The 13,569-nt window shown below is 49.5% G+C and overlaps 1 protein-coding gene across 1 annotated transcript in view; it reads left to right on the forward strand.

The window, feature by feature from the left end:
* Positions 1-556: 556 nt before the first annotated feature.
* Positions 557-13,569, forward strand: part of LOC104842545 (schwannomin-interacting protein 1) — a 14,041-nt gene continuing 1,028 nt past the window's right edge. The window contains exons 1-6 of the mRNA XM_010584967.1: positions 557-627; positions 6,424-6,542; positions 9,325-9,442; positions 10,101-10,298; positions 10,849-10,972; positions 12,444-12,537. Of these exons, the coding sequence (XP_010583269.1) occupies positions 571-627; positions 6,424-6,542; positions 9,325-9,442; positions 10,101-10,298; positions 10,849-10,972; positions 12,444-12,537 (710 nt within the window). The 5' untranslated portion in view covers positions 557-570. The remainder of the gene's footprint in view (positions 628-6,423; positions 6,543-9,324; positions 9,443-10,100; positions 10,299-10,848; positions 10,973-12,443; positions 12,538-13,569) is intronic.

The following is a 13,569-nucleotide window of genomic DNA, read 5'->3' on the forward strand; positions in this document are numbered from 1 at the left end:
GTCTCTAGTTAATATTGCTGTGACTGCCCATCCTCCAGGACCGCGCCGGCCGCGGGCAGCTCCTCCATCCGCCAGGATTTCGTTAAGATAAACTTCCACGGTGAAAACCCCGGGAGAAAGCCCCTTCCTCCTGCCCCCTCCAGCCGTGACTACGCCACCGGGCTTGGATTTTGACATCAGACACCGGGTTTTTTTCCTGCCCTTGTGTAGCTGGCGAGGGCTCGGGGCTATTTTTATCCGGCGCTGGCAGTGGCTGGAGGAGGACGCGACTTCCCTGGCCCGTGCAGCCTTCGCCTCCCTCTCATCAGCCGGCCGAGGCTCCGACGCCGCCGTTGACTTTATTAGGGAAAAGCAAGGTGCTCCGGAGCGGCCGGGAAGCGAGAGGGGCCGGGGAAGCATCCCTGGACAGTGGACGGTGGGCTGCCGCAGGTCTTGGCTCTTGGGGGGCCGGCGTCCGATCCCACGGTGCCGATTGAAGAGCGGAGGAAGGATTGAGATGCCCCGGCGGGAACGTCGCGCCCGCCACGTGAGGACCCGGGAGCGAAGGAGATGAGTCGGGAGGGTGATGGCATGGGTGACGTCATCAGGAAAGCAGCCGTGCCGGCCGGGGAGGGGAGTTATAAAAAGGTAAGGGACTAAAAGGAGCCTTTTGTCTGCCCACAGTCGCCTTCTCGGCTGGAGGGGGACCCGCCGAATCGCTGCCCGAGACCCTCCCAGGGTGCTGGGTTTGGGGTGCCGGAGCAGGGAAGCGCTCGGCGGTGTTTAATGCACAGGCACAGGGCAGCAAACCTTCCTCCCTCTGCGTTTCCATATCACTTTACGATAAAGAAAACGCGAAGAGATGTTTCCAAACGCGTTCTCATACCTCGAGACCCCTGGGTTTTAAGGCAATTTGCCATGTGGCTTGAGATACGCAAGTTTGACTTGGGTATGCGTTTACTAGCATATCTGCCATGAAGAAAAAGGAGATAAAAACAAATATTCTGTGGCTACAATTTCTGTTTGTAAATCCAAGAATAGCCCCTGTACTTTACAGAGATAAAATAAGGTGCTGCCTATGGGTCTGCAACTTTAAATATAGTAATTGTCCATGGCTGGTAATGACAGACCCTGGCAAAAATAGCCTCGGTGGCCCGGCTGTGTCCCGGCGCTGTGCACCCTGTTTGGCACCGATGGATGGATGCTCCGGGCATCCAGCCTCCGCCGGCCTCGCTGCTTTTTAACCCCTCGCATTGCAGTGGCACTGCCTGGTTGGGACAGGGCTCTGCCAAAGTGTTGCTGGCACCCATTAATCTGTAATTCCCTGTGTAATTAGACTCTTCCCTCTCCAAACAGGCAGAGCCTTAGCAAAGCATGCCTGGTATTCGGTCCAGGTTTGGTACCGATCGGCACAACTCCAGAAGTGCCGTCCCCAGCTGTTATTAGGAGTTGGCTGCTCTACCCAAGGTGGGGGGTCTCAGAGCACGACGAGGAGCCTGGCAAATCACTGCTACACCTCAACGCCAAATAAATCTTCCATGTGCAATTTTATGTGCTATTTCGGGTGATATCTGTCATGAGTAAAGGCTGCTAGTACAGGTGCCTGCATGCTAAATAGCATGGTGAAAAGAATAGTCTGGCTACTACTTCATAAATGACAGAAATCACACAGTATGGAGTTTGCTCGGTTTCCCAGAAAACTGCAGAAATCTTGTGCCCACTGTTGTGGGGGTCCGCTCTCCATCCTGCATCGGGTGGGTCAGGGACGGCCCCCGGCATCAGCGGTACCTCCGTGTGCCCCCAGGGATGGGGTCGTGTGGGAAGAAGGCATTTATTGGATAAATTCAGGCTCTTGACCAAAAATGGGGGGTTTTTGGTGTCGAGGTGCCGCAGCGTGTCGGGGACGGGCTGGGTGCCGGCACGTGTTGGGAGGCGGGTGGTGAAGAGCACAAACGGTTCTGTATAATCTGCAAACACCAGCGAGGTGATTGCAATAGATTTATAACCAGCAATAATTACAGCGGGCGCCGGGGCTGCGGAAATGGTGTGCTGAGTCCGCTGTGGGGAAAGGCTGAACCTCTCCTGGCAATTTGCCTTTGCTGAAACGGTTGTGTAAAGCATTTTACATGTAGGCAGTCACGGCCATAATCTGACATAGTGTTTTTATTTGTGTACTTAAACAAAGGTAGCTACTGACCTTCCGAATTGGAAGGTCAATGGTAAGAAGGAAAACATCCGCCCAAAACTGTTTTGCCTTAAAAATAAAAAGCAGCCTTTTGTTTAAAATAATGGCCTGGACCAGACTTCAGCTCTACACCAGACCCCTCTTTCGGAAATACATACATTTTTTTATTCAGTGTCAAAATACATGTTTGAATAACATGGGTTTATGTTCTTCTTGCTAGTACCTTTGCATTTTGAGTATTTGATCCATTATTTTTTATATACCAAGTAAGTATATTTGATAGCCAAAAAACCACTTGCAATTTTCCTTCTCAATTTATAGTTTTCAATACCCGGCTCAGGATGTATATAGCAGCTGTTGGGTAATTTATCTAAAGCCTGAGGTCCAGTTCCCTTAGGTATATTCTATTCCTTAGTAACTGTTCCCTATTTTATAATAACAAATAGGACTCTTGATTTCTTTATGGTCATTAGCCTGTGTCTGGTTTATAAAATGGGATATTCTGAGCTCAGTCCTGGGAGCCGTGTTATTTAGTATCCTCAGTAATGACCTGGTGGAGAAAACAAATTGCACATTGATTAAATGTACAGATGGCAAACTGGGAGCAGTTGCGTCTCAGTGGGAAATGGAGCAAAATTAAAAAAGATGTGGAGAGACAGCCCCATCTGAAAGGGGTAAATATGTGAAAGTGTGCCTGTGTTTATGAGTATTTTAATGCAAAGACGACTAGTTTTCAGCACACACTAGAGTAGGTAGGTATGCTGCTGAGGGAGGGAGCGGTCTCAGCTGGCGTGGAGGCTGGGATGTGCTGTCCCGGCTGGGCAGGAGGAGGTGGAGATGTGCTTTGGGTTCCTGATTTCATAGAATGGTTTGGGTTGGAAGGGACCTTAAAGATAAACCTAGTTGCAACCCCCCTGCCATGGGCAGGGACACCTTCCACTAGACCAGGTTGCTCAAAGCCCCGTCCAACCTGGCCTGGAACGCTTCCAGGGATGGGGCAGCCACAACTCCTCTGGGCAACCTGTGCCAGTGTCTCACCACCCTCACTGTGAAGAACTTCTTCCTTATGTCCAATCTAAATTTACCCTCTTTCAGTTTTAAACTGTTGCTCCTTGTCCTGTCACTACAGGCCCTTGTAAAAAGTCTCTCTCCATCTTTCTTATAAGCCCCCTTTATATAACCGCTATAAGGTCTCCCCAGAGCCTTCTCTCCTCCAGGCTGAACAACCCCAACTCTCTCAGCCTGTCCTCATAGGAGAGGTGCTCCAGCCCTCTCATCATCTTCATGGCCCTCCTCTGGACCTGCTCCAACAGGTCCATGTCCTTCTGATGCTGGAGACCCCAGAGCTGGATGCAGGACCGCCGGTGGGGTCTCACGAGAGCGGAGTAGAGGGGCAGAATCCCCTCCCTCGACCTGCTGGTTGCGCTTGTTTTAATGCAGTCCAGAATGCGATTGGCTTTCTGGGCTGCGAGCGCACATTGCTGGCTCATACTCGGTTTTTCATCCATTAATACCCCAAGTCCTTCTCCTCAGGGCTGCTCTCAATCCACTCATTGCCCAGCGTGTATTTGTGCTTGGGATTGCCCCGACCCACGTGCAGGACCTTGCACTTGGCCTTGTTGAACTTCATGAGGTTGGCACGTGCCCACCTTTCAAGCCTGTCCAGGTCCCTCTGGATGACATCCCTTCCCTCCAGCGTGTCGACCGCACCACACAGCTTGGTGTTGTCAGCAAACTTGCTGAGGGTGCGCTCGATCCCACCGTCCATGTCAGCAACAAAGATGTTAAACAGTGCCGGTCCCAGTACCGACCCCTGAGGAACGCCGCTCGTCACTGGTCTCTACTTGGATTTCAAGCTGTTGACCACAACTCCTTGAGTGCGACCATCCAGCCAATTCCTTATCCACCGGGAATTCCTTATCCACCGAGTGGTCCACCCATCAAATCCATGTCTTTCCAATTTAGAGGCAAGGATGTCGTGCAGGACAGCATCAAATGCTTTGCACAAGTCTGGGTAGATGACGTCTGTCGCTCTCCCCTTCTCCACCAGTGCTGTAACCCCGTTGTAGAAGGCCACCAGATTTGTCAGGCACAATTCGCCCTTGGTGAAGCTATGTTGGCTGTCACCGATCACCTCCTTATTTTCCATCTGCCTTAGCATAGTTTCCAGGAGGATCCGCTCCATGATCTTTGCTGGGCACAGAGGTGAGAATGACCGGCCTGTAGTTCCCCGGGTCTCCCTTTTTTCCCTTTTTAAAAACAAGGCTTATGTTTCCCCTTTTCCAGTCAGTGGGAACTTCCCTGGACTGCCACGACTTCTCAAATATGAGGGATAGTGGTTTAGCCACTTCATCCGCCAGTTCCCTCAGGACCCGCGGATGCATCTCATCAGGTCCCATGGACTTGTGCACCTTCAGGTGCCTTAGGTGGTCTTGAACCTGATCTTCTTGTACCCTGGGTGGTTCTTCATTCTCCCAGTCCCTGCCTTTACCTTCTGCAACTTGGGCAGCATGGCTGGAGCACTTGCCAGTAAAGACTGAGGCACAAAAGTCATTGAGAACGTCAGCCTTCTCCATGTCCTGGGTAACCAGGTCTCCCGTTTCCTTGGGCCCACATTTTCCCTAGTCTTCCTTTTATCACCGATGTACCTACGGAAACTTTTCTTATTGCCCTTGATGTCCCTGGCCAGATAATTCTATCAGGGCTTTGGCTTTCCTAACCTGATCCCTGGCTGCTCGGACAATTTCCCTGTATTCCTCCCAGGGTACCTGTCCTTGCTTCCACCTCTGTCGGCTTCCTTCTTCTGTCTGAGTTCGTCCAGGAGCTCCTTGTTCATCCACGCATTTCTGTCGGAACACAAGGAAAATCAGAAGTAGACGGGAAGATGTGGGAGAGGATCATCCCAGTTGGAAAAACGGGGAGGCTAGGTATCCGTGACTTCATGAAATATTGTGGTGCTGAGGGATGCAGCTGGCACTCACAGGGGAGACACCCACGTGCATCGTGCGACGGGCAGCATGAGGAAACGGCACAGGCAACCCTGTCTCTGCTTTCAGTCCATTAAAAAATATTTCTCATTCATTTTTACTTATTTTTTTCACTGTGCTGCCTTCACCACCTGGCTGGCTATTTTTTCTTCTAAATCTAACTGCCTCTGTGTGATCGAGGCATCGATTACTGAAACCTGAAAAAAACAAGGCAGAAAAACATAGCTGCGCAGTCTGGGTGGAACCTCGGAAACTGGGAGCTGAACCCAAAAACTTGATACCACTTGATGCCACGGGCGTTATTTTTAATACTTTAAATGAAAGGAGTTGGGTTACAAATGAAGTATGTATTTTGGTAAGGGATCGACTATATAATGGGCAGTGTGATAATGTAATGTATGTAGTCAGCACTGGAGCTGGAATTAAATTATTAGCTATTTTAAGTTAATAATTTGCATTTCACTTCCTTGTATCAAAAAAAGGTGCTTTATTTTTAGTGAGACAGGTGAAATATGGGAAGCACAGTTATATTAATTAACACCGTGGAAGCAGCCCATGCTTGCCTGCTATGTTTTCTTTTGTTGTGTATTCTTGATCGGGTATTATGTGTTATTTTAAAATGAAATGTTTGAGGGCTTCAAAATGTTCCTTCTATCAATAACTTGCCACCTTGTATGAATTTATTGTCAGCGTTGGCAGATAATCTGTTAGCGACAGACACCACGATAGTACTGGTACTAATTTTGAATCTAGAACTGTGATTTTCATTTATTGCACATTGATTCCACAGTCATCTCCATAATCATTGATGGGTGGTTAATTTCAAATCCCTTTGTAGTTTGCCATTATTCAAAAAAACATATCTACAAAACCACATTTTTAAAACTGTGTGCAATTTGATGGCAATGGTTAAAAATACATCTTTAAGCACATTGGCAGAAGGAGTGTGTGGTTTTGGAGGCTGCTCAGGGAAGTGGAAGATGCTAATGGTGCGAGTGTGGCCTCCGTGGCTGTATATGGATATAGATACAGATAGCGGTATATGCATTAGGTATCTACCAGATGTGTGTGTATATATAGGTACCCATCTATCAGTATGTGGAGAGAGAGAGACGCAGATGGGCTTCTCTGTTGGGATGGGCTATGTGGTCCGCCCAAGGGTGGGAGACAGCTTGGGCGATGCTGGGCATCATCAGCATCATCATCAGCTCTCCTGCGTGCACACCGGTGTGACCGGCGGCTTCATCCTTTCTTGTCGCCCTTCCCTTTCAGGCCCAGAAGAATGAGCGGGAGTCCATCAGGCAGAAGTTGGCTCTGGGCAGTTTCTTCGACGATGGCCCGGGACTTTACACCAGCTGCAGCAAGAGCGGCAAGCCGAGCCTCTCCTCCCGGTAAGCCAGGCGGCCTCGCGGCCCAAAACCTTGTTGGAGGCTGAAAAGTGGGAGATGCCTCCAGTGGGACATCCTGAGACCTGCCCTTCAGAGGATCCCTCAGTTTTGCTCGCAACCATATTCTTGAATTTTCCGTGTTTTAGAACAACGTCTTATGCTCCAAACGCAATAGTTGTATGTTACGTGGATAAGTGTAAATAATATGCTAAAATGTTAGTTTAAAACTGTGTAGAAGAGGTATTTGGATGCTCAGGGGACAAAGCAAATGAGTTTCCTGAGTTAGGTTTCCTTCAGGTTTTCATTTAGGATCTCTGTCCTGAACTGAGAATTGCCTTTGGACTTGGGCAGACCAAGAACGGTGGTGGAAGTATCGTGAATGCACAACTGGAGTTATGGTCAGGAAAATAGTTGATTAATTATTTTTTTTCCCCCAAGTTCTTTATGTTGAGTTGCAAAATACTGAGGATTTTAATGTCTGAGTGCCTGGTTTAAGGCCAGGCATGCATGTCCGAAGCAGGGCAGGGCTTGAGGACGGTCCCATGGTCCCACCAGTCCCGGGTCAGGCAGCATGGTGATGGTTGGTGAAAAACCACGAGTTTGTGAAAGCGTGTCTTCCTTCGGTGGCTCAGGAAGCGGCAGCCCGTTGGAAACAGATCTGACGCTGATAGCTAGCCCTGGTGACAGCAGGGCAGTGGAGAGCAATTAATCTCACCCACGGAAAGCAGCAGAGAATGAAAAAAATGACCTTTAACATGGCTCCTTGCTTCCCTGCCACGTCCACATGCTCCACGCAGGCTCTGCTCGCTGGACACGGCGCCGTCCCTGGGGCTGGCACGTTGCGTAGCATGGGTACCTCACTTATTCTGATTTTTAAAATCTCTACATCAAATCAACTCCAGAAAGGCTTGTTTATATTCAGCTGCTGGGGAGTAACCCATGGCACTTGGAAAGCACTGAACGCCTCCCACATTGGGAGTGAAGATCTACCTGTTGCCATGGTGTGGGAGAAGAAAAAAGTCTTAGAGAGGCATAAAGCCAGGAGGAATACTGTTATTACACCAGAGAGGTACAATTGTGAAATTAAACTGAACTGCAAGTCATTTGAAAGGGAAAACAGTTTTGCTCTGTGTAGTTACATCTAAACCAGGAGCCGCTATCTTGTAATTATAGCGCAGGTCTAATTAACGCTGCACGGCAGGGTTTGGCAGCTGTGCCATGAGAAATTACCAGCTGTACCTGAACGCTTTGGCGTTTCGATAATATTTATAGTCCAGGCAAAGCATTAGTACTGCACGCTGCCTGTTACAGGACCTACAGGAACCTTGGCAGGACCGTTGCTCTCGGGCTTGCATATGAAATAAAACAGAATAAATTGCTGGGTTTCAGGCGTTGGGGTCGTGCTCTCGAAAGGTGTATGATGCAATTTTAAGCCGAGCCAAAGGTGCATCCTGCACCCCAGCCTGGGTACCCATGTCTGTCCACCATGGCTTAAAATCTTGTGCAGAATTACAGGATGGAATCATAGAATGGTCTGGGTTGGAAGGGACCCGAGGTCATCTAGTCCAACCCCGGTGCCGTGAGCAGGGACATCTTCCACCGGCTCAGGTTGCTCAGAGCCCTGTCCGACCCGACCGGGAATGTTTGGGATGGGGCATCGACCACCAATCTGGGCAACCTGGGCCAGGGTTTCACCACTCTCATTGCAAAAAATTTCAATTATTAATGCTATCTATTCTACTAAAATAAATGGAAAACAAGAGGTTGCTGTCTGTGAGTACTAATATAAGCCCCCCGCATTGGGAATGGAGAATAACAGGCAGCAGAGCATGGGGGGAGGTTTGCCCCATCTTCAGCAGGCAGCGATGGAGTATGATGCACTGAGAAGGCTGATAGAGTTGACCCCAGAAATCTCTAGTTTCTGGGGTTAATTTTTAATGAGTTTGGAAGATGTGCAAAGCTTGAGCAGTTTCTGTAGGCGGCAAATGGGCCTGACCCTGGTGTCAGATGGATGAATTTTTCTGGAGAGCCCGGGCTGCGTGGGCTGGGCTGGTGGCTGTGGAGCTGCTCCACAGCGTGAGCATCAGCGGGGGCTTTCACAGACACCCTCTTCTCCAAAAAATCCATTCCCTTGTTTGCTCTTCGAGGCTGATCTGAGCAGAGGGAGCCGTGGGGTCCACAAACAGGCTTATTACCCTTCTGAATAAATAGTTTAAATCATGAACACATTATTTTATGTAATATAATAATATTATATATATGTTATATATAACATATTTTATATAGTTATATATTTACTATATTTTATATATACTTTACATATAGTATTTTATTTAATGTAATAATACAGACACCCGTGATGACAAAAGCTCTGCAGCGTCTCGGTAATTCTGAAGTTCATCAATAGATGGTGGTAGAAGTATTGTTTTTACCGTGCCGCTGAGTTTCCAGTCCCACGTTGAACTGCTGCTCAGAAATGACAGCGCTGGGCAGCAGCAGGAGCTTGCCCGTGTTCTGCCACGGTGGGCTGGTGGTCCTGGCTCTGCTTTTGGGTGGGCGATGACCATCCTCTTGGAAAAAAAAGTGAAAATGGTTATATTTTCCTGAGGCCCGTACAAAATCAGGACAACAGCATCCTTTCAAAAGGCGAACGACTTGCTGCTGAGGACGCCGCGGCATCTTGCCCACGTAACCCATCGGCGCAGTGGGGAATGCCGCGGGTTGCCGGCAGCCGTGCGCCGGTGCGAGGGGGCTGCCGCGTCACCCCTCCCTTTTCCCCCCGCAGATTACAAAGTGGGATGAACCTGCAGATTTGCTTCGTGAACGACAGCGGCAGCGACAAGGACAGCGATGCTGATGACAGCAAGACAGAAACCAGCCTGGACACGCCGTTGTCGCCCATGGTAGGTCTGGGAACCCATCCCGCAGGGGCTCTGGAGCGTGGAAACCGTAGGGCATCCTTAATGGAAGCTGATAAAGAGCTGATCCTATTAAAATAGCAACGCTAAACCCCAGAGCAGCATCTTCAGCCATCAATAAAAGAAACGCGAGATGCTGAGGGGCAGATAGCAAATTGCCCCTGGCTAGCACATTGCTGCTGTAGAGCAGATGCCTTCATGTGAAGGTGTTCCTTCTCCTCCCTTCCTCCCTTTCTTTTTGGCTCTGATAATTATCAGGGCAGTAACGGGTATGAAGTGGTATTAGGTCCCACCAGCTTTCTTCTCTCCTCTCCTCTCCTCTCCTCTCCTCTCCTCTCCTCTCCAAATATAACACCACAGCCCCAGATGTTTTCCTCCAGCTTAACCAGTCCGTCCCTTCAACACCTATTGATCTGGTTGGCTCCTCTTTCCATCTTAAGTGCTCAAGTTGCTATTAGTAGTCAAGGGGGCCTATCTGGGAATTACTCTGATTTTTAAAGATAATCTTGTGGATTAAAATAAAAAAAAAAATCTGTGCTCCTCATCATTTCTGTAGAAATGATCCCACTTGTAAGTGCACAAAACAACATTAAGCCAACAGCAACCACTCGGTGCCGTAACGGCTGCGTGTCTGCTTCCCTAGAGCAAGCAGAGCTCGTCCTACTCCGACAGAGACACGACGGAGGAAGAGTCAGAGTCCCTCGACGACATGGATTTCCTCACCAGGCAAAAGAAACTCCAAGCTGAAGCCAAAATGGCCTTGGCTATGGCGAAGCCCATGGCCAAAATGCAGGTTGAGGTGGAAAAGCAGAACAGGAAGAAATCGCCGGTAGCGGATCTTGTAAGTGGGGGCCGTGGGATGGCGCGTGGGGGTAACACCAGCCCTGTTGCTGTTTGCTTTTGCTTGTTGAGCCATGGACAGCAGCTGGCAGCTCTTGCTTGTGGTGCTTGTAGACACACAGCAGTGGAGATCGGGACCGGCCGTCAGGACTTGAAGGGTTGACATGGGTTGTTTTATCGGGGCGTTACGGGAGCGGGAGGGATGCAGGGAATGAGATGATGAAGAGTGAAGGTTGTTACTGCCTTGAGGCCGGCATGATGCTGCTCATCCTCTAAGTCATAGTCTGCTCATCCCATCCCATCCCAGAGCACTCCTGCCTTGGTACAACACGGCTCGCCATAGCCCTCCCTTTACATCAGTATATTGCTGATGGTGGTAGATCTGAAGACTTGGGTGAAACGTTGTGTAGGTGTTTCGGCTCAGTGTGGTAGTCCCGGGCGAGTCGTTGATGCATGCTTGTGAGAGGGGGTGCAAGCAATGTAAACTGCTGCTGTTCAGAAATACAAATAGTGGGAAGAAAACAGCAAAAAAATCGAAAATTTCTTTTCAGCTGCCACATATGCCTCATATAAGTGAATGCCTGATGAAGAGAAGTTTAAAACCCACTGATCTAAGAGACATGACTATCGGGCAGCTACAAGTGATAGTCAATGATCTCCACTCACAGATAGAAAGTAAGTGATACTTGTTTAATTATTCTTTGGTATGTCCCGTTTAATTAAGAACAGTTCTCCAGGATACACATAGAAATGTTGGTAAATGTAGGATAACACGAGTATATGGAAGAGGCACACAGCAGTAGTTGGAGATGGAGTTCTCTCCAGATTTGGCTCCTTTGGCTTTTTTCTTTCCTTTTTTCAGTTTCTCCTAAAGTGCTCGCTTGGCTCCATAAGAGAGGAGGGTTGTAGCATTGTGCCAGCACCTAACGCCCCACTTGAAACTCAAAACCTGGTCGGGTAAAAATAGTTTTGGGAAGTCTGCCTGTCCTGGAAGCACCTGCCATTCGTGGCTTTATGGCTATGTCTTCACGTGACGCTATGCCATGGCATCAAAACTATCCACCAGTGGAGAGAGCCTCCAGTTTAGCAAACGTCCCGGGGTAGATCCACTCTTGCAGGGCTTCAATGCATTTCATGGGTCCTTGCATTTGCCCACAGGGACAGTGCCCCACCACCTCATCTGTCTTTGCTGTCTCCAAAAGATCCAGGGTTTTTTTCCCCCCAGGGAATTGCCATCTTCCTATTAATGAATTAATTAACAATTTGGGGAGTAGACTTCTCTGGTGGCTGTAGGTCAAAAAAAAGGTTGGTTGGGAGCTACTGTGCTGCTCCTTCCCTACTCAATTGGTTAATTGGCATCCCTTCTGGAAGCAGCCCTGCTGAGGATGCAGAACTGCGCCGTTGAGTCATGATTTATTTTTTGCTGCAAAGGCAAAAAAATATGCTAATTAATTAGCGTCACTTTAGAAAGCACCCAAGTATGGGAACATGAGGTCATTTACACTGAGCTTGCTTCCCAAACTGAAGGGGCGTTAAGCCAGTAGAGCTGTAGTTAAGCAGTCTAAACACCAGCTCGGGCAGTGAGTGACGGCCAGGTACAGCCTTCAGGGGAGCCCGTGCCAGCAGGTTCATTTTTCACAGGGTCCTTTTTGTTTTTCTTCCCTGCTCTTTGACACAACCCCGAGCAAGAATCCAATGTCACGAACATCCCTCTTGAGCAGAGGGGCCAGCTTGGGCAGTAACGCCAAACCAGGACGGGTGGGCAGCGTGTTCTGCGTTGCCGCAGGGAATTAAAAAGTTAACCCTGAGGCTGGCTGGGCGAGCGGCTCGGCCGCTTTCCGCAGCCTGTTTCTTGCTCAGGGTTATTGCCCCCAGGCGAGCCCAAGCTGAACCAGCGGAACTCCAAGCCCTGAGAAATTCATCTTTATTTTTGCTGCTGCATTAAGCTATTTCAAGAGAGGAACTGCTTGCATGCAGCGGCAAGGGGGCTTACAGTTTATCCCAGAAAACGCGCATCCTTTGGGGAGGTCCATCCTGGTTCTCTGCACCAGCTTTTGTGTCACGAGGTGGGGAAGGATGACGTACGGGTCCCAAAGTGGGGTTCCCTGGGATGTCACAGACTCACCCCCTTTCTCCCCGGCGCCAGGCTTGAACGAGGAGCTGGTGCAGCTGCTGCTCATTCGGGACGAGCTGCACACGGAGCAGGACGCCATGCTGGTGGACATCGAGGACCTGACCAGGTGAAGGAGGCTCCTTGGGGTGTTCCTCTCTCCTCGCAGGTCCCAGCCTACCGTGTAGCAGTTTTCTTTTAGCAGAATTTCGGTACTAAAGCTTTTGCCATCAAAGGTAAGGGCAGAGCAGGATGCTGCTCTCTCCTCCAAACCAAGAAATCACGGCACTCAGGTTCTGGAGACTGTCAGCAGTTTTCAAGAGCTCCCTGAACGCAAGTGTTGGTGCATGCTCTTGAACTGGTGTTCCCCTTTCCGAGGCCTGAAACGAGCCTGGGAAGGGGTGATGCTGCAAACCCAAGGAAAATCCAAGCGGCTCCCGGTGTCACCCCACTCCTCTCGCTGGGGTAAGCGAGAGCCGGTCTGCCTCCACTGTCAGGAGGACTTGACCGACGGGAGAATTTCTGAGTCTCTTAAATATTAATGTTCAATAGCTGATAAAATGGAAAACCCTGCAGAATATAGGCAGGTTTCCTGAAGGACTCCATCTCCCGGGCGGCAAGGCTGAAGAGGCATTTTCCTTTTGAGATTTCCTGCAGAAACATTAGGAAGCATCGAAAGCTTGGGGGAAAAAAGCAGCTGAAAAAGAAGGTGCGCTGGTTATTGTCAGCGCACTGCAACCACGGTTTCACGGCTGAAGCATTAAGCTTGCAAAAAATATGGCCTATATTTGTTTCTATTTTAAAACATCGTGGCGCTGCATAGCAGCTGGTTGAGATTTGACGGTGCTCTGCCTGGAAAAAGTTTCCGCCAGCTGGGGTGGCCAGTTCTCGTGCTGCCCAGGGGCTGGTGGCCGCGGGGACGAGCAGACAGGTTGTCACTTCGGAGTCTTGCGAGACACCGTCACTGCTTCCCTTAATGAAGAGCAAGCGATGAAAGGGGGGGGATTTGGGGTGGGGGCTGGAGCTGGGTCAGTAGGCAAATGCCAACGCCACCTCGCGTCTCTTTCTCCTGGGCTTTGGGAAACGCTTTGCTTCCTAGATGCAAGTAATGGCAGTTTAGTAAATGAAATTTATTTGGAAGCTGGTCAGGATGGTGGGGGCT

The sequence above is a fragment of the Haliaeetus leucocephalus genome, unplaced genomic scaffold (genome assembly GCF_000737465.1).
Source record: "Haliaeetus leucocephalus isolate CR32 unplaced genomic scaffold, Haliaeetus_leucocephalus-4.0 Scaffold1014, whole genome shotgun sequence".
In the NCBI taxonomy this organism is placed as follows: domain Eukaryota; kingdom Metazoa; phylum Chordata; class Aves; order Accipitriformes; family Accipitridae; genus Haliaeetus; species Haliaeetus leucocephalus.